Source organism: Rhamphochromis longiceps, linkage group LG10 (assembly GCF_057381845.1).
Source record: "Rhamphochromis longiceps isolate RC_006_pf linkage group LG10, R_longiceps_female_GT1.1, whole genome shotgun sequence".
NCBI lineage: Eukaryota > Metazoa > Chordata > Actinopteri > Cichliformes > Cichlidae > Rhamphochromis > Rhamphochromis longiceps.
In genome coordinates, this window is record NC_140566.1 from 33,933,353 (window position 1) to 33,954,246 (window position 20,894).

General features: G+C 38.4%; 1 protein-coding gene across 1 annotated transcript in view; it reads right to left on the reverse strand.

Moving 5' to 3' along the window:
* LOC146661254 (uncharacterized) overlaps positions 1-12,898 on the reverse strand; it is a 43,705-nt gene extending 30,807 nt beyond the window's left edge. The window contains exon 1 of the mRNA XM_085421355.1: positions 12,634-12,898. Within this exon, the coding sequence (XP_085277481.1) occupies positions 12,634-12,654 (21 nt within the window). The 5' untranslated portion in view covers positions 12,655-12,898. The remainder of the gene's footprint in view (positions 1-12,633) is intronic.
* Between the last annotated feature and the right edge of the window lie 7,996 nt (positions 12,899-20,894).

Genomic DNA, 20,894 nt, shown 5'->3' on the forward strand with positions numbered 1-20,894 from the left:
TGTGGATGCTTCAGATAATAAATAATCTGCAGTTGTTTTCAACAACAAACTGTCAGCATCCTGTATTAAAATGATTTCATATGAGCTTCCTGTTTAAAGCCCCAAAATACTCACGTTACAGCTGCAACAATTATGTGACTGACCCACAGCTATAGATCTATGTGTGTGCGTCTGTGCACAATGTTTACTTTTCATCATTATGGCTGGAATCTGTGCTAAATAACTGTTGGATCAACAGACAGTGACACTGGAATAACAATGAGTCACAGCTGCCCTGATCGTCCATTTATAGCCGACCAGGTGATACCAGTAACTGATTTATAGTTGACGGGCAGATGAGTTTGCATTAGTCGTCATTACGGCACCACATGGACCTCCTCTGGGTAAGCATTCAATTATTTCACATTATTATTCTTAGAAACCAGTTATATAGAATTTTATGTATATTTTCAGAAATTATGGGCATACATTGATACATTTTATAGATTTGTGGTCACTATTAGACATTTTTATATAACTGCCATTATCTGAAGTTCAGCTAATGTAATGTTTCAGTTGAAAGCCTGTTGGGATTTCAACATTGCGTCAATTATAACTGAGGGTTCAGAAAACTACAAAAAGTAAAACATCAGTGTAGGAATCCAGAGTTGACTCTATAAAAGCCGCCACTACAATGTTGATTTAACACACTTTCAGCTATTTTTGGCTACGTGGGTGTGGACACATGCTGGTTCATGAAAGCTTCAAATTCTCCGATTCCATTTTCAATAATTAACCTTTTAAGACCTACCACAGAACCAAGTCCGCCAGAGCTTATCTTTATATTTTTGCATGCTGTAGTGTAATTTTTTCGGAGCATTTCAAGTTGCTATTAGGGCTGGGCGATATATCGAGTTTTTTTTAAAAATATCGATATATTTTCATACGAGATATAAGATGTGACAATATCGTTTATATCGATATAGTCTATGTTACGTTATAATTATACTTGTGGAGCCGCAGGTTTGCCTCTCTTTCGTCCACTTTTGTCTCTACGCAACGTTACTCGGCCTCGCCTCTCCTTCACTGAACACAACTCCGCCTCCCCCATAACTTCACCTGCAGGCAATGACAAGATGAAAGCGGAAAATCTCCGTTAGCGAGTTACCGTGCGTGGGGCTGGACGGCGTCAACGTGTTAGCGAGCTAACCGTGCTAACCGCGCTAACGACATGCAGCCAGGAGGGGCTGCACGGCCTAAAATCCTTTCATTTTCTCAAAAATCGACAGCGCGCCTTATGTATGAATTCTGGTTGTGCTTACTGACCGCGAACCGATTTTATGTGGTACACAGCGCTCAGCAATCTGTCAAAAAATGTTTTAACATGACTTTGCTAAGCTACGGAGCTGCACCGCTTGATGGATTGTCGGAGGATTACGGCTACCGGGGAGGAGCCTCGCGGAGTGATACGTACTGTGCTTCAACGTAATATTACCGTACTGTGTGTGTATAAGGACCACAAACGGCACCTGTTCAGAGACGTGGTGCAGCTGTGAAATCTGTCTCTTTATTATTACGCTCAGCGTCTATTAGTTTACATTTTGACTGCACAATTGTGAGCTTTTTGTTATGCACAAAAACAACATTGTTTTCTTTTATTTATGGACCATGATTATTTAATAAATGCTGATAATTTATTTTTGAGTAATTTCTTCATGTACATCTACGCTGTATATAAATAAAAGTGCCCATGTGACATCTGGGACACAGTGTGACTAAGAACTCTCTTTTTGTTCTTAACTTATGGCTTTAAAAAAAAAAATCGAGATATATATCTTATATCGCCATCCAGCTAAAAAATATCGAGATATGAATTTTGGGTCATATCGCCCAGCCCTAGTTGCTATACACCAATGCAAGCGTTATAGCCCAAATTTTAATAATATGTATGCATTAAGTCCATAGTTTGCAAAAAAGTGCAATAAACTACAAAAAATTTTTAAATCGTTTTTGTTTATCCCTCAAAATTGTAAATACAAAAAAGTTGCACAAAATAGTTTCTAACAACAGGAAATTTGAATGTTTTCATAGTTTTATTTTTGAGATACACCAATTTTTATATGCTGCAGGAAAAACGAAAATAAATATTATAATGCAAATTTGCAACAAAAAAAAAAAAAAAAAAAAACCAGCATATGCATCATAATAAACAATTTCCAGCAGTGCAATTTGAGTTCTAAGCATCCCAGAAACTAAACAGAAAAGCAGTCCCTGAATGTAAAAAGCTACATTTTCCGGGAAAATGACGTCACTTCCGGTTTCGCGCAGGTAATGACGGACATGCGATAGTTCGCGCTGACATCTATTCCAAAGTAGGAAGTGTTATGAACAGCTGATCTTATCGGCAAAGTGTGTTTCTGGAATATTATGTTTTTGTTGCTGCAAGTGCTTTTTAATGCAGTTTTTGCAAAGCTATGTGTGGAAGGAAACCGTGACCGAGGACAAGCTGAATGCATACGATGTAAGTATAACTCCTCCAGTTTCAAATGCAAAAAAAAGTATTGTTCTACAGAGATTTAAAAATAGTTAGGCACAATTGAGCATGCCCGCTCTGACTGGTTTTAAAGGGTTAAATTATTAATAAACTTAAAAAAAACAAAAACAAAAAACATTTAAAATATTTAAGCTTGAAAAAAACAACAACAACAAAATAAAGTATTTTTTTTATATTAATATTATTAAATAATTATAACAACTTCCATATTGGCTTCACTTCTCAGATCCACAAGCTAGGTCTAATTTTAGAGATGCTAAAGTCTGCGTTAGCACTGAAGCTAAGGTTAGCCAACATTAGCCAAATTAGCCAACATTCGTTTTCTGAAGCTAATCTGGTGAAAAGTAAAAATGATTTTCACCAGGAGAAAACTTTCATCAGTTTATAAAGGCAGTGTTCAGTCTTTATGATAAAAATCCAACCCTGAGCTAGCTTTCTTCTGGCTAATGTTAGCAGGCAAGCTAGTGTTAATTAATACCTATTTTTTATGAGCTAAGCTTTTTCAAGTCAACAAATTAGTGTAAGCTCCCAGAGGTAATCTAATAACTTAGCTTTTCATTTTATAATTGTCTTTGTATCAGCTAACTTTACCAAATAACCAGCACCATATTCAGCTAGTTTACCAGCATCACCAATAACAGAACTGAGAGCTAGCTGCAGCTGTAGTCTTTTTGTGTTTTTGCCAAAATCCCTTCAGGAGCTAACGTGCTCCATGATACCAGGTTAACAGTATTGACTTTAGAGATGCTTAACGAGAGAAATAACTTTCTACAGTAACAGCAAACATTGGGCCAGTTAGCCAGTAAGCATAATATTAATATCAAGGTTTCTGTATTTAATCAATATTTAACAGTATTTAATATAATACTGGAGTATAGTTAACTTGTCTTTTCATTGTTAAATTACTTCTCTTGTGGGGATAGGTTAATTGGATAATCCAAATGGCCACTAGGTGTGAATGTGCGAGTGAATGTGAGTACGAATGGTTGTCTGTCCCTGTGTGTTGGCCCTGCGACAGACTGGCGACCTGTCCAAGGTGGACCCCGCCTCTCGCCCTATGACAGCTGACAGCTTCTGTTGATGATCAACTTAATTTTATATGTTAATACCCCACAAAAACATAATAAAAAAAATTAAGCAATGGGGAAAAAAGAAACGTTTCTAATGAATTTTCAGTTAATCTTGTAATTTTTAAGTTAACCCTGTGAAGGAAATTACAGTATTACAATACACTTCACATTTTAGCTGAGTCTCTCACTAAATTTGTATTTATAGTATTATATACAAACATAAGAAGAAGATTAGAATGTCTAAGACAAATATCATCACAAATACACTTCAAGAGTCTCATAAACTGGATTAATGAATATCAAGTGAGTAACATCGAAGTATATCAAAAAGTCGGTGAATTTCCTAAATAAGTATTATGGAACCTTTTGGGAAAATTTTAGGCTGATTAATTATGATCAAAGCACCAAGTTTCCCTTAATATCACTGACTAAATATTGAAATATTGATCATTACAGCAAATTGAATTGTAGGGTTATATAAACATCTACAGAGGCCTTTAAAAAGTTTGATCAATCAACACTAACAAAAAACCAAAAAAGCACACGCATCACCAAACTCTTTAACACAATTATTTGGGACTTACTTATTAATACTAGTGACTTGTGACAGCCATACGTGTTTGTTTTTAACATTATACAGACAGGAAAAGGGAGAAAACTGATCAATCGAATTCACTTCAGTGTTAAAAACAGTATGAGGTGCATGAGAAAGGCAACAGAAGTGTAAAACCTAACTTTAAATATACTTTGAACATTTGTTTAAAAGCAGGATTATGTTAATATATTAAAAGTCAGATACCAGGAAGACACAGATTACGTCATATATGTGTATGTGTGCATATGTGTATATATATTCTTTAAACTTGCAAACTAGTCCCTGTAAAGTATGATACGAACTTTAAGATAGAAGAAGAAAGAGGAAATTGGTCATTTTAAAAAAATAATCTTTAAATATTTGGGACCAAGTTTCTGTTGTAGAGCTAAACTTTGAGTCCACCAACTACTGAAGTCCTGATATTAAAGGGAACAGCAGAGAGTTGGGTGGTTTGGAGTTTTTTCCACATTGCGTGAATTGAAATAAATCAGGCAGAGGTCACATTCACCCAGCCTCTTATCCACATAAAAATAAAGAGAGCTCAGTGTATAAGCTCAGGGTGTGGCGGGCCGTGCAGCTGCTCTCCATTTACTCATGATCGAAGATTCACAAAATAAAATCGAGTTCATTTTCTGCTCTTTCCACAGCAGGATCAGCACAGAGGAGACTCTGCTCCCAAACTTCAACCAGTCCTTCCTGTTCGGCCTGTAGCCGCTGTGACGTTTCACCTCCTCCTTCACCCTGAATATTCACAAATTCCCACTCTTCTGTTGATTATCCACAACCCCCACCCAGAACGCCCTCCCCCATTTATCCCACCACCACCAGCAGCCCTCCCCCACCCGCTGCTGCAGCTCTGCAGACCAGCTGCAGCTGGCCCAGGATCAATTTTTAGAAAGAGAGCAGAAAATATACATATCAGCTACACATGGAGTCAGGTAGCAACACTAACAGCACCACAATGTAAAAGCAGACAGCGGATGACATTTAACTACGTCACCGTGGAACTCAGCAGACTCACGAAAACAGAGTTTTATATTAACAGTGTTCTGCTGCTGCAGCAGCACAAGGTCGCCGCTGCTGAATGTCAGAAAAACTCAGCTATAGGAACTGAAATTACAGAACCGCAGGAGATTAAATAAAACACAGCGTCACCGTGGAAACATTGCAACATACAAGAATAAAACACATGTAAGATCACTGGAGACGAATACTGCACAATTACAGCAGCAGCGCGGCCCCAGAGGACAATTATTAAAACACTACAGAGGAAAAATAAACCGTCAGACATGCAGACAGTCACAGAAACACGGGTTTGACGTCCAAGTGAAGAAGCAACAGAGTAAAGTTTTAATTTTAAATGAGTCAGAGTGACGTGGGAACATTATTGACATTAACAAGCCTCAAAGCTGCCATAAAACTGATGTGTTTATAAAATGATACTCATCAAAGATGGAAACATTACATTTAGATGAAAATCACCCCAGAAGAAGCAACAACAACCAGATTTTCTCCGTCCTAATAAAGATGCAACAGTTTCAGCTTTAAGCAGGTTCATTAAGGACCGCAACAACGTCATCTCAGTAACAGACACTTCTGTAAAGCACTCACTTAATACTCTACATTAAATGAGTGGTATAATAATAATACACTACGCACTGAATTAGGGCTGAACGATATATCGCATTTGCGATAATATCGCGACATGATCAAGTGCAATTTTCTAACCGCAAAGGCTGCGATTATACTCTGGACATGTCCAAATTCATGGGCTGCATCCTCCTGAGGCCGCATTTGTAGACCGATTACGTCACAGCGACGCGCCGAAGGCTGTCCAAATTACTACCATATCCCAGAATTCATAGCGCGGCCCAGCCAAACTCCAGTTTCCAACAATGGCGGCCGCTACTAAGTTTTAAAATTACTCATACTAATCTTTCAGGGTCACAAAATAAACTTTTAACATATTTTCAGGCGAGAAAGTAGTTGTGTAAACATCAAATATCTGCTCGGTTTATCAAGATATCCCATATTTGCAAAAGTGCTTCGACGTTTTCAGAGGCGTCTGCTACCCACCAGCTCGACAGCTAGCCGGGAGCTCGAGGGTTACTGATGCGGCCGAGAACGGCACAACTCCCGGCACATCATTTTCAGATCACCGCGGAGTTTCGCTGCTCGGGTTAAACGTAATATATAAGTCACTTAGACAACCTAAAAATGTTATTGTTGGGCTTTTTTCAGTGTTTTGTTTGTTCGTGAGTAAATCGGTTTGGCTGAGATTAAAGTTATTAGATTAGATAAAATAAAACTTTATTAATCCCCCGGGTGGGTTCCTCCTTGGTTTTCACACAGCTGACTAAACGTCAAACAGAAAACTTATTAAACAGAAGTATGAGACAGTCGAGAATTTACTCCAGTGTCCTGTTATATTTTAGATAGCAAGAAGCAGACGGCCGAGTTTATTAAACTCCACCGAGACAGCGGTGACGCTAATCAGAACTAGACCGTCCAATTTCACGCCTTTAAATTTTAAAGGCGTGTTTGTGTGTGTGTTTATACAATTGCTATTATGTTTGCACTTTATGTGTAATGTTAATCCACAGATCCACAGTTAGTGTTATTGCGAAATACTGACCTCAATTCTGGTTTTTACCATAAAGAAACGTATGCTGTGCTTTATAAAATTAAGAAAATAATACTGTAATATCATAAAATTAAGTGAATAATTTGGTTAGTCATTGATGGATTATTGGCTAATAATTGACTCAAAATTTCCTGTACAGGACTAATAAACAGTTACAGCTCGGGTGATGTGCATTCAGTGCTACAGACGTACATATCAGTCACAAATATGAGAGATATGGTTTGGAAAAAGAGAAACGATCATTCCCAGGAATAATAAAAGCATGTTAAAGGTTTCAATGCACTTTTACAAACACAATAATCAGCTTTTTTATACATATACGTGTATATAAGTGTAATAAAAGTGACAGTTAATTAAACCTCAGACATGACCTTTAATATATAATAAGACTGGAACAAATGTCAGTAAATATTCACATCTGAGAGCTGGAGCCAAACTGATTTTGTATTTATTATTTAAAAAAATAAAATCTGGATCAAATTATCAAATTAATTTATCAAAAATTATATTACTAAACACATTTTTCAGCTAAGAAGCTCAGCTGAAAAATTGTAAATGTGTTTAGTCAGGAAATGAAAAATTAACTTATAGTCGTCCAACAAATCAATGAATCATCAATATTGTTGGCAGATCAATAAGAAAATGCAGCAGAAATATTCAAGCAGAGAAAAACAACAAACCACAAGATGAAAATAAAAAATTGGGATTTTTTCCATGAACAAACGCTGATGTATTGACGAAATATTGTTATCAGCTTGTTTGGTAAATCGATTAAGCAGATTATTTGTAGAGATCGAACCTTTTACAGCCAAACGAGCAGGAAAACAAAGATAACAGGATCAAAACGACTGCTCAGCTAACACTCAGAGAGCTGGGATTATATTTTTGCTTAGTGATTGTAAATGAGTCGTTAAAACTGCTACTTTTTCACTCCTCTGTTGTCGACTAATCAATTAACCCTGAGGGTGTAGATGTCTGTGGATATAAGAGCTGTAAAAAACAAGAACAAATACCACTGAGCTCAAATTTCAACAAGCCAGAAACGAAAATGTGGATGATTCTTGGTGAGCAGTTAGACAATAATGAGAAACAGGACTGGGTTATCTTCTGTCCATACCCTGCTCCATTCATCCATGAAACTTTATTTTCTTAATACACAAAGGAAAAAATAAAGGAAGTAAGAAATTTAGTTCAAGCTACAGAAAAACAAGCCCAGCAACTAATCCTACGACTACTGCGTTAATCCCTGGAGTTGTAGATATGTGCAGGTATGGGCAGGAAAAAACAAAAGTACAGCAAGCTAAGACATAACCACAAATCATCTCACGCTGACACAGGAGGAGAAACTTTAAAACCATACACGGGCAAAACTCAACTCTGCTGATTATTTGTGACCCAAATCAAATGATCTGAGACGTCTCGGAGTCTCTACACGTGCGAGCAGGAAAACCAGAAATCTTCCGTTCAAACCCGACGAGCTGAAAAACAAACTTTTGATTTGTTGGTCATCAAAATTTGTATTTTAGTGAATCAGTGGTGCTTTGTGGAGACTGAATAGGAGAACTCAAAGCACCATAAATTTAATTAAGCTGGAAATAGGAGGATTTTCTTGCTTAAATTGTGATGTGAGTCATTCATACAAACTGGAAATTTAAGCACAAATCTCATTTTTATTGAGAAAATTTACTTTTCAGCTCCACGTCCACAAAGTTTAACCTTAAAAATGACCAAATCATTTTCTGATAATCTACTAACCATAAATCCACTCACTGTTAGCAACGCAGCTGCAGATATTTAAACCACGATATTTGCTATATTATAAATATAACACACCAGTAATCATTCAGGAGCCTATATTCAGATATTTTGAGAAATAAGTCATTTTTAAGTAAACACGTAACCGTACCCTGCTGTGCTTCTGATTTATCATCTGAGGACCAACACAACACTTAGTTTAATGTTGGATCATCATTTTAGTTATTAAAATGTGTCCAAGTAGAGATAGTAAGTTGTATTTTTGTCATCTATGTACTTATTACTCAGGTTATTACTCAAACACATAAGAAAGAAACGTACATTTTGACCTTAAAGATCACCATCACATTTGTTTGATTCGTGTTCAGCTGCTAATCTACGAACCAAATGACTCACTGAGCAATTTAGTTTAAAAGATTTAAATGGCAGAAAAAGCAAAAACCCAACAAAGTAACAGCTTTTCTCTTCAGCTCACGTTTAACACACAGCTGCCCCACGCAGACAAATCGGTATCAGCGCTCGTTCATTTCCTTCTAGGATCTAAATCAATTCATCTCAGATGTCTTGACTTTTATATACGTTTAAATACATAAAGAAATTCTATTTACTCACAAGTTCAACGCTGGGTTGGTTAAGTTCTGACTAATTGTTCATCAAAATGTTTGAGGCTCTCCTAATCAATGAATCCATGAAATGATAACTTTAGATTGGAAATCTGAGTAAAGTGAACACAGCACAGAAATATAAACGACTTCTTTTATCAATGAGATCATTGTTTTTACACTTGGGAATAGGGCTGCCACGATTACGTCGACTATCAAAAACATCGACGACTGGTTTAATAGTCGACGTGTCGTTTGAAGCTTTGTAAGATCCCAAAAGATGCAGGAATAAGTAGCAGGATTTAAGAGTGTAATAACGGACTGAAACAGAAGATGGCAGCACTGCATGTACAAGGATGCCAGCTGCCGTTAAACCCCGAAGAAGAAGCAGCTGTGTCCCAGAATTCATAGCGCGGCCCAGCGCAGTTTCCAACAATGGCGGCAGCTAGTTAGTTTTAATATTACTCTTATTATTCTTTCTGGGTCACAAAATAAACGTTTAACATATTTTCAGGCGAGAATGTAGCTGTGGAAACCTCAAATATCTGCTCAGTTTATCAGGACACCACATATTTTCAAAAGCGCTCCGACGTTTTCGGAGACGTCTGTTACCCACTAGCTCGATAGCGAGCCGGGGGCTAGGCTCACTAGCGCCGTGAGAACACCGGACTCCCGGCAAATTGTTTTCAAACCCACCGCCGTCTTTCGCTACTCAGGTTAAACATGATATATAAGTTACTTAGATAACTTAAAATGTTATTGTTTGGCTTTTTTTTAGTATTTTATTTGTTCCTGAGTAAATCAGTTTGTCTGAGATTAAAGTTATAGTTTTCACACAGCTGAATAAACGTCAAGCACACAGCTGATTATCAGAAGTGTGAGATGCTCCAGAATTTACTCCGGTGTCCTGTTATATTTTAGATAGCAAGGAGTTTATTAAACTTCACCGAAACAATCTGCAAATGTCATTAAAATTTAATAAACTATCATCTTGTCTTTATTTTTAGTTAGCACATACCTTAAACACTTAAAGCTGTAAGCTAATGATAGTTATATAAGAGCAGATGGATGATGATCTGATTAGTCCACTAAAAAGCAAAAATGATTGGTGAACAGAAAAATCGACTTTTTTGGGTCACATTTAACAAAAGAAACTAGCAGAAAAATCACCTTTAAACTGGTTTCTGAGTATTTTTCTACAAATCTATTAATTTACAATCTTTGCAAGCAAAGCTACGTTCACTGTTCAACTCACATTTAACAAACTGAAGATCAATCGATATCGACAGCGGAGGCGAATAATTTCCTCCAATAAGATCATCTGTAAACATTTATGCTGCTCATATCTGATCAAACACAATCAAGAAACACAACAACGTAACACAAAAATGTCTGCAGGTCATTTGTGTGATCAATAACCAACCGATCAGTGATCTTCAGTCAGACACTCGTCTGACAAAGTTCAAACATAAACATCACCTTGAAATTTGTTTCAGATTCATTTTTATTAATGTGTAAACTCAGCTGAATACTCATTAACCATGAAGGGAAGATCTTTGTAAGCATGGAGGCAGGAAAAGACGCACAACAAACTTTCTGAAGGAATTTGGAGTAATGGGAACACAAAGAGCTGTAACAGACAAACTAGTTCATAGGCATGTTTTATGGGTTCATTGTCTAACCAATCAATCACCGACATGCAGGCATTTGAGTGGGAGAGCTCATTTACACCAACAAACACAAAAATCACCTTTAAATTAGTTTCTGACTCATTTTCGTATCAATGTGTCCCCCGACTCTAATTACAAGCAGGAAAAGGACTCAAACTAAGTCAGTATTTAGTCCTGCAGAACCAGTTTCAGCCCCTGAATTAGTTGCATACATGTATTTAAGTTAATTACAGTGAGAATATATGATAAATGCCAGCATGAAGTGAGCTTTCTGTGTCATAAACATGCCATTATCCAGTGTAGCCCAGTCTACCAGTATCTTTCTCCTTTTTTCCCCCGTGGCCCTGGGGGAGGGCTGAAGCAGTGCTCCAGCCTACCACAGGCAGGGAAATAAGAGGCACATAATATAATCTGAGCTGTGAGAGGCAGCCCTCTGTCTAAAACGCACACACACACACACACACACACACACACACACACACAGGAATTTAAGATGGAAACCCTTAATCTGCACCATGCCTGCGTCAGTTCTCGTGATATTTCTGACAATAATGCAGTGAGATTTTTTTTCTAACACTGTTTTCAACCCAGGAAGGAAGAGAAATTAAAAAACGTCTCCTGCTTTGCACATAAATAAATAAATAAACTAAATAAAGCGAGCAGTATTGACCTTGGGTATATCCTGTTATTCAAAAGCTCACAAGTTCAGCACTGAAGGAAAAACTCTCAGTGTTGCAATAAATTAATATTTAAACAGAGACATTGTAAAAATATACAAGCAGCACTGGAATATTAAATATCTCTGCATCCACGCAGCGCCACACATGGAGCATTTCAGTCCAAATAAATGACTTTTATTTCTTATAAAGCCCACGCTGCCCTCGCTGTGTGTCCTCTGGCGTGTTTCCTGCTCGCTCGATTTTTATTTGATTTTGATTTTTTTTTTGCACTTGAAATAGCCTTGACCAAAAAAAAACAACAACTCCACATTTCAGTTCCCCTTCACGCAAACACACAATAATAAGATTCCTCCTTAAAACTGTGCCAATTACAGCGGAGACAAAATGTCGGGAGGATTTGATCATAATATCAATATGCTTCCTATTAAAAGCAACACTGCTCCACCTAGTCCTGAAAATATTTCTAATCTCTAATATCACGTCGGGCTGGGAATTAATTCTCATAAAAATGGAGAACATGTCGATGGCAGCTCGGCTGCTTTTTCTTTGGGGCTGGAAAAAAACAGGAGGGTAAAAGTTTCCTGATATTTTCAGGGCAAGAATTTAATTTTATTTTGAGCTAATGTGCTTCTTGTTAGTGTGGGTGGGGGTTGGTAGCCGGAGGAAGAAACTGTCGACACGACACACAAAGAAATTAATCATTAACACGGAGAAAATATCAGAAATATTAAACTGGAATTTAACGGCTGGGTAGGATAGGAAACGAGGCGACAGCTCGGTGTCACAGCCCATTGTTTCCCCCCACGAAAAATACAAATATCACCGATTTATTAGGAGCCAGAAAAAAGTTGAGCCTGGCTGAATAAAGTTGTAATTGCAGTCAGAGCAACTCTCCGTGCCTGGGTTTGGCTGATATGAGAAAACACTCAATACGACATGGCCAAAGTAAATGAAATAAAACCCAGAATTCAGGCTTCAATCCGCGCCGACGCTAGCTTAAAAATATTCTCCACGTCAACAGGTCAAAAAACGGCCGGCCACCAGCGACATAAACGGCTTTATTTGGAAATTACATCGGCTTTACCTGTATTGCATTGTGCTCCATTGCAATCCTGCATTCCCCTCTCTGTGAGGCCCTTCTCCGGTTACGCCGCCGGGACTCGCCGACACACAAACAAACGCACCAGAGGAAGAGTAAAAAAAATAAAAATAAAAATAATAAAGCTTTTTTTTTTTTTTTTTGGACAGGATCTAGGTGTGGCCAAAGTTTGCCACAGAGTACAACTTAATGTTAAAGTCACTCTCACAGCGGAGTTGGAGCATCTTTAGCTTCAGAAACGTGACGTATTTCCGACCGACACGGAACACGAGGGCGGGGTTTACACACGGCAGTTTAAACCCAGTAACACGGTTATTATTTTATTTTACTCTTTACTTCATTCCATTTCAAACAGTTTAACCGCAGCGGCTCCTTTTAGCGGATTCTAAAAAGTAATAATATCGACATGAAGGATGTATATACAACATATAACTACATTAGGTTATTAAAGGAAGCTAATTATAAAGCAATAACTAAAATTATAGCTGTGGCGATCAATAAATTAAAAAATAAAAATAATTCACTGAAATAAAAGTAGGAACAATAGTATGAAAAAATATCTTAGACAACTTTATGTACTTGAAAAAAAGGAAAGAATCAGGAGATGTAATCAGTCCTTATCTCTTTGGGTTGATTTAAATCTTTACCCTAATGAATACCCCCTATATCAGGTTTGTCAAACATGAGGCCCAGGGGCCAGAATCAGCCCAGGAAATACTCGAACTTAGACATTCATACTATACCAACGTTATTAAGTAATATGCAAACAAGTAAATGACAGAACTGATTTTGCCAGCTGCTGTAGAAATATGTTTTTACACTGTCTCCACAGTTTAAAAATGGATTAACAAAACTTCTTATTTTACACATTTATTATAATTTAAACCCACAGAGTTGTGCTGACAGATTCCCTTCATGCATTTTTTTATCATGTACAAAGACTCAGCTAAACCTCTTTAACACCAACATAAATGAACTTTCACTGCTTCAGTCCACTCAAAGTTTTTATAATAACAAAAAATTGTAAAACAAATGCTCAACTAATGACAAACTAAACTGAGCAGCAGTTGGGTCGTCGAACATTTGGGTCCAGAAAAAAAGCAACAGGAAAAAAAAAAAAAAATTTTATTTCTGGTCCTGAAGGAATTTCCCAACTATGTTTTTAATGCGGTACATCTTCTCTTATGTTAAACCACGTGACTAAAAACATGAAACAAGCCTTTTTTGTTGATGTTACATGTGTGTACCAAATGTCACGCATGCAGGTGAAACACAGCCCCGGGCCTGCTTTATGAAACAATATTGTAGGTGCTGCTTTTATGTGCACAAGCCCCTCGCCTCAAAAAATGTCTACATTTTTCAGGTTTTCTTCACCTGCAACAACATTTTTTTAAACATTTCTGTATAAATTTGACCTCCTGACTAACATGTATTTATTACACAGAGACTCAAAGTAACAATCAGTCAGAAATTAAAAGACAGGATTATTCCTTATCAAATCTTCCGAACAAAACCAAATAAATAAGTCACGTAGCTATAAAACTCTTTTTCTTTTCTTCACCTCTTATCCAAGAGGCTTCTTCAGTTCTCCAACCAAAAGGTGGAGAGTCCCAGGTCTTTAAATCTTAGTGGGGGTTGTCCCCTTTGGAGCTGGTCGTTGACCCACTATTAATCATGCATGTCATGAGCCAAGGTGTGAATGGGACAACCCCCAGTAGGGTTTACAGTCTCCTTCTGGTGAAGCATCTCAGGCTACGTCCACACGTACACGGGTATTTTTGAAAACAAAGATTTTCCGTTTTCGTTTACTAAAAAAATCCACACATAAAAGCCAAAAACGAAGGAAAACGCTGCTAGGAACATGCCAAAGCAGCAGGTGGCGCTATATTCCTAGCCGTGTAGAAATGTTGGCCAATCAGAAGTCAATAAGCCTGGGCGGGAAAGAGTAAACAAAGATGGCGCATAGAAGCAGAACTGAGTCGTATGTGTGGAGGGACAGTAACTGTGTGTGTATGTGTGAGCATTTAAACACTGCAGAGAGTAAAATTAACAGTAACAATATTTTGTCTATGTCCGCCATTGTAGAAATTCATTTCACTGAAACAATAACGTGGCGCACAGTGTGACGTCAAAAAATGCGCACACCTTTGACACCTCGTCCACACGTAAACGAGTTTTTGAAAATATCCACCCTGGCAGGAGTTTTTAAAAATCTCAGTTTTCAGTGACCAAAAACGGCGTTTAGGTGTGGACGAAAGGCACAAACGCGTAGAAAAATCTGCATTTTCATAAATACCCGGGTACGTGTGGACGTAGCCTCAGAGTCCACACTAGTTTAATTGATCACATGACTGCATCATATGACTAACATGCGTCATTCTTTTCGAAAGTCTCCGTTTTTGCTGTCCACACTGCGACGCGATAGCACCGTCTTCAAATGTACGCGTTTTCAAGGGCGTGTTCAAAACGCTGCGTTTTCCTTCGGGGTAAACGCCGTCTCAGTGTGGACGGGAGGTCAAAACGGAGAGAAAACAATGCGTTTTCAAACGAAAAGGCATTAGTGTGGACGTAGCCTCAGAAAAAGTCCAGCTCTTATGAATATCATGATCTGGATAACTGAGAACCTACACAGACTCTTCGTACCATGTTTTTATGTTTTTTGTTGCAGTTTTGAAATTATAGAAGTAAAATAAGGAAAACTGCTGACTTTTGAGTTTTTCTTTCCTTTTTTTTACTAAGGAGGGGGGATTCTGAAGTGGAAGGGAATATGTATATTAGCATAGGGCTACGACACCTTCATTGTTTTAGTTCTATAGTTTCATAATATCCTACAAAATCACAGCATTATTGTAAAGAACTGGAAGGTTAAGGTACCAAATAACCATGGAAGGCCTCTGCAGATACCCACCGGTGGTGAAAGACTCATTCCTCTATTTTTGTTTCAATGACAAACTCCTTAAAATGTCTTTCAGAGTTTTTCAGTCCAGTCTTGTACCTGACCATTTTGAGCATTTGTGTCCAAACATAACAGACAACTTGGCAAAGAAGAAAGTTTTAAATGGTATCTTCAGGCACTTTTTTATTAGCAGCTTTTCACAAAAACACTTTTGTTCCTATTTCTTTAGTCTAATCTATGAAAAATACCAAAGATAACACAGTTTGACATAAAACAGGATTTTTGCACCAACAAGCTGATTCCCAAACAGCTATTAGCTGAAGACTTGGCACATCTCAGCCTGCTGTGCAGTCTGTTATTTAGAATTTGAGGAATCTGAACAAGTGGAGGACAAAAGAAGTGGCCTAAGAAAAACTATGTACAGCAGATAAACATTGTCTGAAAGTCAAGTCCTTAAAAAAACCCCAAAACAAGAGACACATGTGGACCTTCAGCAGGTCTCAGTGCGGTTGTCAAGGAGCCATCGTTAAGGAAGGGAAACGGGTTTTCAGCTCATGCATCGTCTCTCGATGTATGTTTCAGTCATTTCACATTTTCTGGAAAAATGTAAAGAAATGAGGAGTGGCTCAAGACTTTTGCACAGTACTGCAACTCCACAACTATAAGGCCAATATGAATAACGCTGAGTGTGTGGATAGTTCATCAGTATCCCTGTGACTGTTTTTGAGAGTGTGAGGTCATTCAGGACCTCCCCGACTATATCTGCACTGAAATACTTAAACACACTACAAAACTCGTCGATTAGAGGTTTTAGTAAAGACACGGGGAGATCCACGCTCCAGTTTTTGCCTCTTCACTCTAATCTGACTGCAAAATATGACCGTGTCCCACTGCAAGAGGTTTTATGGACATATGCAACTTTTTCTAACGACCACTACATGACCAGATCCGACCATTGTGCACAAATATATCAAAAATATGCTACAATTTGGCCTCCAGATGGACTTTAATGATGGGGGTTGGGATCATGTGTTGAACTTCCAGAAAGTTATGCAGGATGTGCAACCGTAAAACAAATGAGTCAAACTTTCCTGCTCAGACTTGCACAGAGTTCATTTGTCGTCAGCATTTAGAAGCCTGATGTGTTTTTGGGACACTTATTATGTAATGTTTTCACATTTCATTCTTTCATTTCTTTGTGATCCAGAACCTAAAAGAAAGAAGGCGCTTCCTCCAGCTAATCGTGTTAAAGTGACACAAGTCTTCATTCAGCCTGCAGTCACTTCATTAGTAATAACTGTGAACGTATATTTGAAAGACACGAGGCTGGATCAGAGCAACATTTACAATTAACTTTCCAACAGGATATTGTTTAAGGGTAGAATCGGGACTTATGTTATGTTATGTTATGTTATGTTATGTTATGTTATGTTATGTTATGTTATGGTAGAGTCTATGCAGAGTCGAACTAAAGGGATAACTCCTAGACCGGAGAAATAAAAAACAAGCTTTTATTTAGGAAAACCGAAGAAGCGGGGAGGTCACCCAAAGACCAGACAACAGACCAGAGGACGGTGGGACTTTCTAAACCCCTGAGGTAATCAGGGAAACAGCCAAGGGAAAGAGACAGGTGAAGACAATCAAGCCAATCACAAAACTCAAAGTGAGGCAGCTAAACACAAAGACACAACACAGGCAGGAACAATCCACTCAAAGTCTTCACCAGCAAACAAAAATCACTGATGAGTAAAGAAATGCAAACTACAGCGACACTGAACAGTGACAGAAACTCAAATACAACAGCTGAGACTCCAGAGACTGAAAATGAAAAAGAGGAATCCAAAAACCCAACAGGACTCTGAACAGATCTATTTAAATTTAAAACCTCTAAAACAGCAAACAGTGTGTGGTTTGGTGCTCTGTGGAGTGGGTGTCTGGGTGGGTGGAGGCCTTGGTGGTCCAATACCTGAGACACAAATCTGGATTTAGGGACTTTTTGTCCCTATTTGTTTTTATGAAACGAGCCTCTGCTTTAATGTAATTCTTTTTCTTTACAGTGATTGTGGTTTATTTTACTGCTCTGGTGTGTTTATTATTTTAGACTGTTATTCATTTCACAATTATTTATGGACAGGAGAAAGTCTTTGTTTGAATTGACAACATTAAGGAAATGATATTGGTTATGACTGTGTTAGCGAGCTGAAGGATGGCGTTTGTGCTGTGGATGGTTCCTGTTTCGACAGGCAGATGTTTTCTGGATTGTGCGTCTTCTTGTCATGTTGGTCATGTGTGTGATGACGTTGTTTCCTTTGTGTGTCTGTTGGTCTTGTTTTGAAAGAGATTTCTTCAAAGTGTCGATTCAAATTCAAGAATCTGAGCAGATTAAATAAACATACAAAACTTAACATTTTCTTTATATGCACACATATTTTTTATTATTATTATTTTTCTCCATTCCTTTTTCCAGATGTGTGAAAGTTAAAGGAAATGTTTGCAGCTGTCTCTCATTTAACTGAACGTTCGTTGACGGCGTCTTGCTTGGATTTTCTTTTCCGAGCCGTCGGTTGATATTCGAAGCTCTCTGTCTCCTTTTCAGCAGGTAAAAATACTTGTCAGGGTTTAAATATGGCGACTGACTCTGACTCCTGAGTACACAGTGTCTACATTTCCAAGTCTAAAAATAGAGCCAAGGCAGGAATATTGAGCATCTTTCAACAAGGCAAAGGATCTACATGTAAGGAAGTATAACAAGCATGATGAGCAAATATGAGAAATATTCATGCACGCAGGTGAACTTTAATCATATTCACAGCAGGGCTCAGCAGAAATAAAATGAAAATCTCAAAACCTGATGTGGAGCAAAGACAGCAGGACTGTAGATACACTGAGAGCTAATTAGGAAACAAACGCAGGTGAAAGTAATGAGGACGGAGCCGAGGATCGAAGAAGGAGAGCGAGGAACCACAAAGAGGCGCACAACAGAGGTTGTGAGGAGGATTACCAAAATAAAACAGGAAAGAAGCACAACAACACCAAAAACCTGAAGTCCAAAAACAGCTGCAGTTCCTCTGAAGGCCACTGGAGGCTCCAGCAGTTCTCCCAGGTTAACGTGTTTACAGACTGATACAAAACACAGCTGTGGTCTGTGTAGATCCTCCTTCATAAAAACATACAGGAGGATCATTTTAATTTTATAGCTCCTCTAACTGGATGCCATTAAGTTGGGCGGATCGTGTGTTTGATGAAGTGAACGTCTTCACAGGTGCTCACATCAGAATCAGAATGAAGGATGGAGTAAAGCACTAAAGTGGTGCAGTCACAGAATTTTTTATTTATTTTCAACTAAATAAATCTTTAAAATCAGCAGAAAGCTAAAAGTGGAACTGAATCTGCTGTCCCAGCCTCTTCTGTGACTGATAAGATGAAAACTGTTTACCACACAGGATTTACAGCTCCATTCATTCTGCAGTCACTCGAGCGCCCCCTGCAGGAACGAAGAGGGATTTTTGTCCTCCCCTATCAACCACGGGTTTAGTAAGTTGACGTCAAAATTTTTGGTGGGGCGGCCAATCAAATTTCTGGTGTGCAGTGCCCCCCGCCCCCCCAGGCTGTCTGTTCTTTAGCTGCAGCCCTGGTTGATCCTTGGATCTCAGTGTTGTTCTGTGTTTTTGCAGATAAGGGGTTAAAATGTAAACAGTTTCTGATTAGATCAGCAGCCTGAAATCATCCGGCATCTCATTAACCAGTTGAAGAAATATTTGTTGAACTTTTTAAAGGAGTTTCTCCTTCCCACTGTTGCCAAAACACTTGCTCATATAGGCTCATGACTCTTGGGGTTTTCACTGCATTATTGCAGGGTCTTTATCTTGCATATAAAGCACATTGTGTGTGCTTTATATGCACACACAATGTGCGTGTACGTGACAAATAAAATTTGAATTTGACATTGAGGCAACTGTTGTTGTGATTTGGTGCTATAGAAAATAAAATTGAACTGAGTTGAAGTCTTCAAAAAACAGGAACTTTGTCACAAAATCCACAAAATCCAAACTTTAGGAGTTAAAACACGTGAAACAGCCCTGCAGACTCTGAGTCCTCATCACTCCAATATACCATCTGCTTTTGAGCACGTGCACATGACGTGCTCACTCCTGCCTCTCTGGTGGTGATTTGAATGTACGCTGCAGTTACCAGCTGCATCCAGCAGAGGGAGGAAGCACGTGGTGAACTGGACCCACCGTGGGGCCAGAGCAGGAAGTGCATGTGGCGGCAGGCCTGGACTGCAGAGCTCAGTCTGCACATGTGAGGCTTTGAGCTCATCTGCGAGGATTCGTGGAAACAAAAGCAGCTTTTATTCGTGTTTTCCCTCTGCTCGCTGTGACACACTCTGAACTACAGGCCAGCGAGCCTCTGTGGGCCCTGGGTACATACTCAGCTTTTCAGGAAGGTTTCTCAGTGAAGTGACCCTGAAGAGCTGGCTGAGTGCTAAAAACGGTGCTTCAGAGCTTCCTTTATTACCAGTTTTATTAGCAGAGGACTCAGGTGAGTGAAACCACGTTAAAACCAATCAGAGGACTTTTAAATAAGTCCTTAAAGTCCTGCAACAGCATCACTGCTTTAACGTGTCAGGAAATATGAAATATCAAAGTACTGAGTGTTAATTATGAGTCAATCTGCACCTCCAGCTTTAAACCATCCTTTTTATTTATTCCCACTGAAGAAGAGTCGAGCGCCTCAGCAGCAGCTTCATCACCTCTCACGTCATCATGAATAAATCAAATTATTTCCAGTATTTCTTTACATTTTTCTAGTTTTCTTATACTACTAATCATAAACTCCGTTCGTAAATGGTGTTTTATGATTTATGATTTGCATGTGTGTCCTGTATTTGACCTCCGATGAGGTCAGTGTTTCTGTCTCTTTATATTTCAAACCTACAGATGAACTCTGAACACCATAAAAACTTCTATAAATAAATATGAGCTGAATTAAACTGATCAGAGTGATTTTTAGGTTCTCCAGTTTTCAGCTTCCAGTAGCTTTTCTAAGCTGCCTTTCAGTCTCTTGGGTGAATTAATCACGAACCACCATCACATCTTGGAATTTTTACACATAAAAAACCTAAAAAAGAAAAAAGGTTACATTTTTAAGACAAAGAGGTCTCCATCGTCAGGTTCAATCTCAGAGGCTGGACACGGTGTTAATGATGCGCTTGCACAGCGTCGAACGACTTGGCACAGGAGAAAATTATTTTGAGGGAAGAAAAGTTTAATTTGAGCGACTAAAATTCACTGCTGCGTGCAGGAAATGTATTTCAGTGTTTGCTATTACCCATATACAGACACAGCAA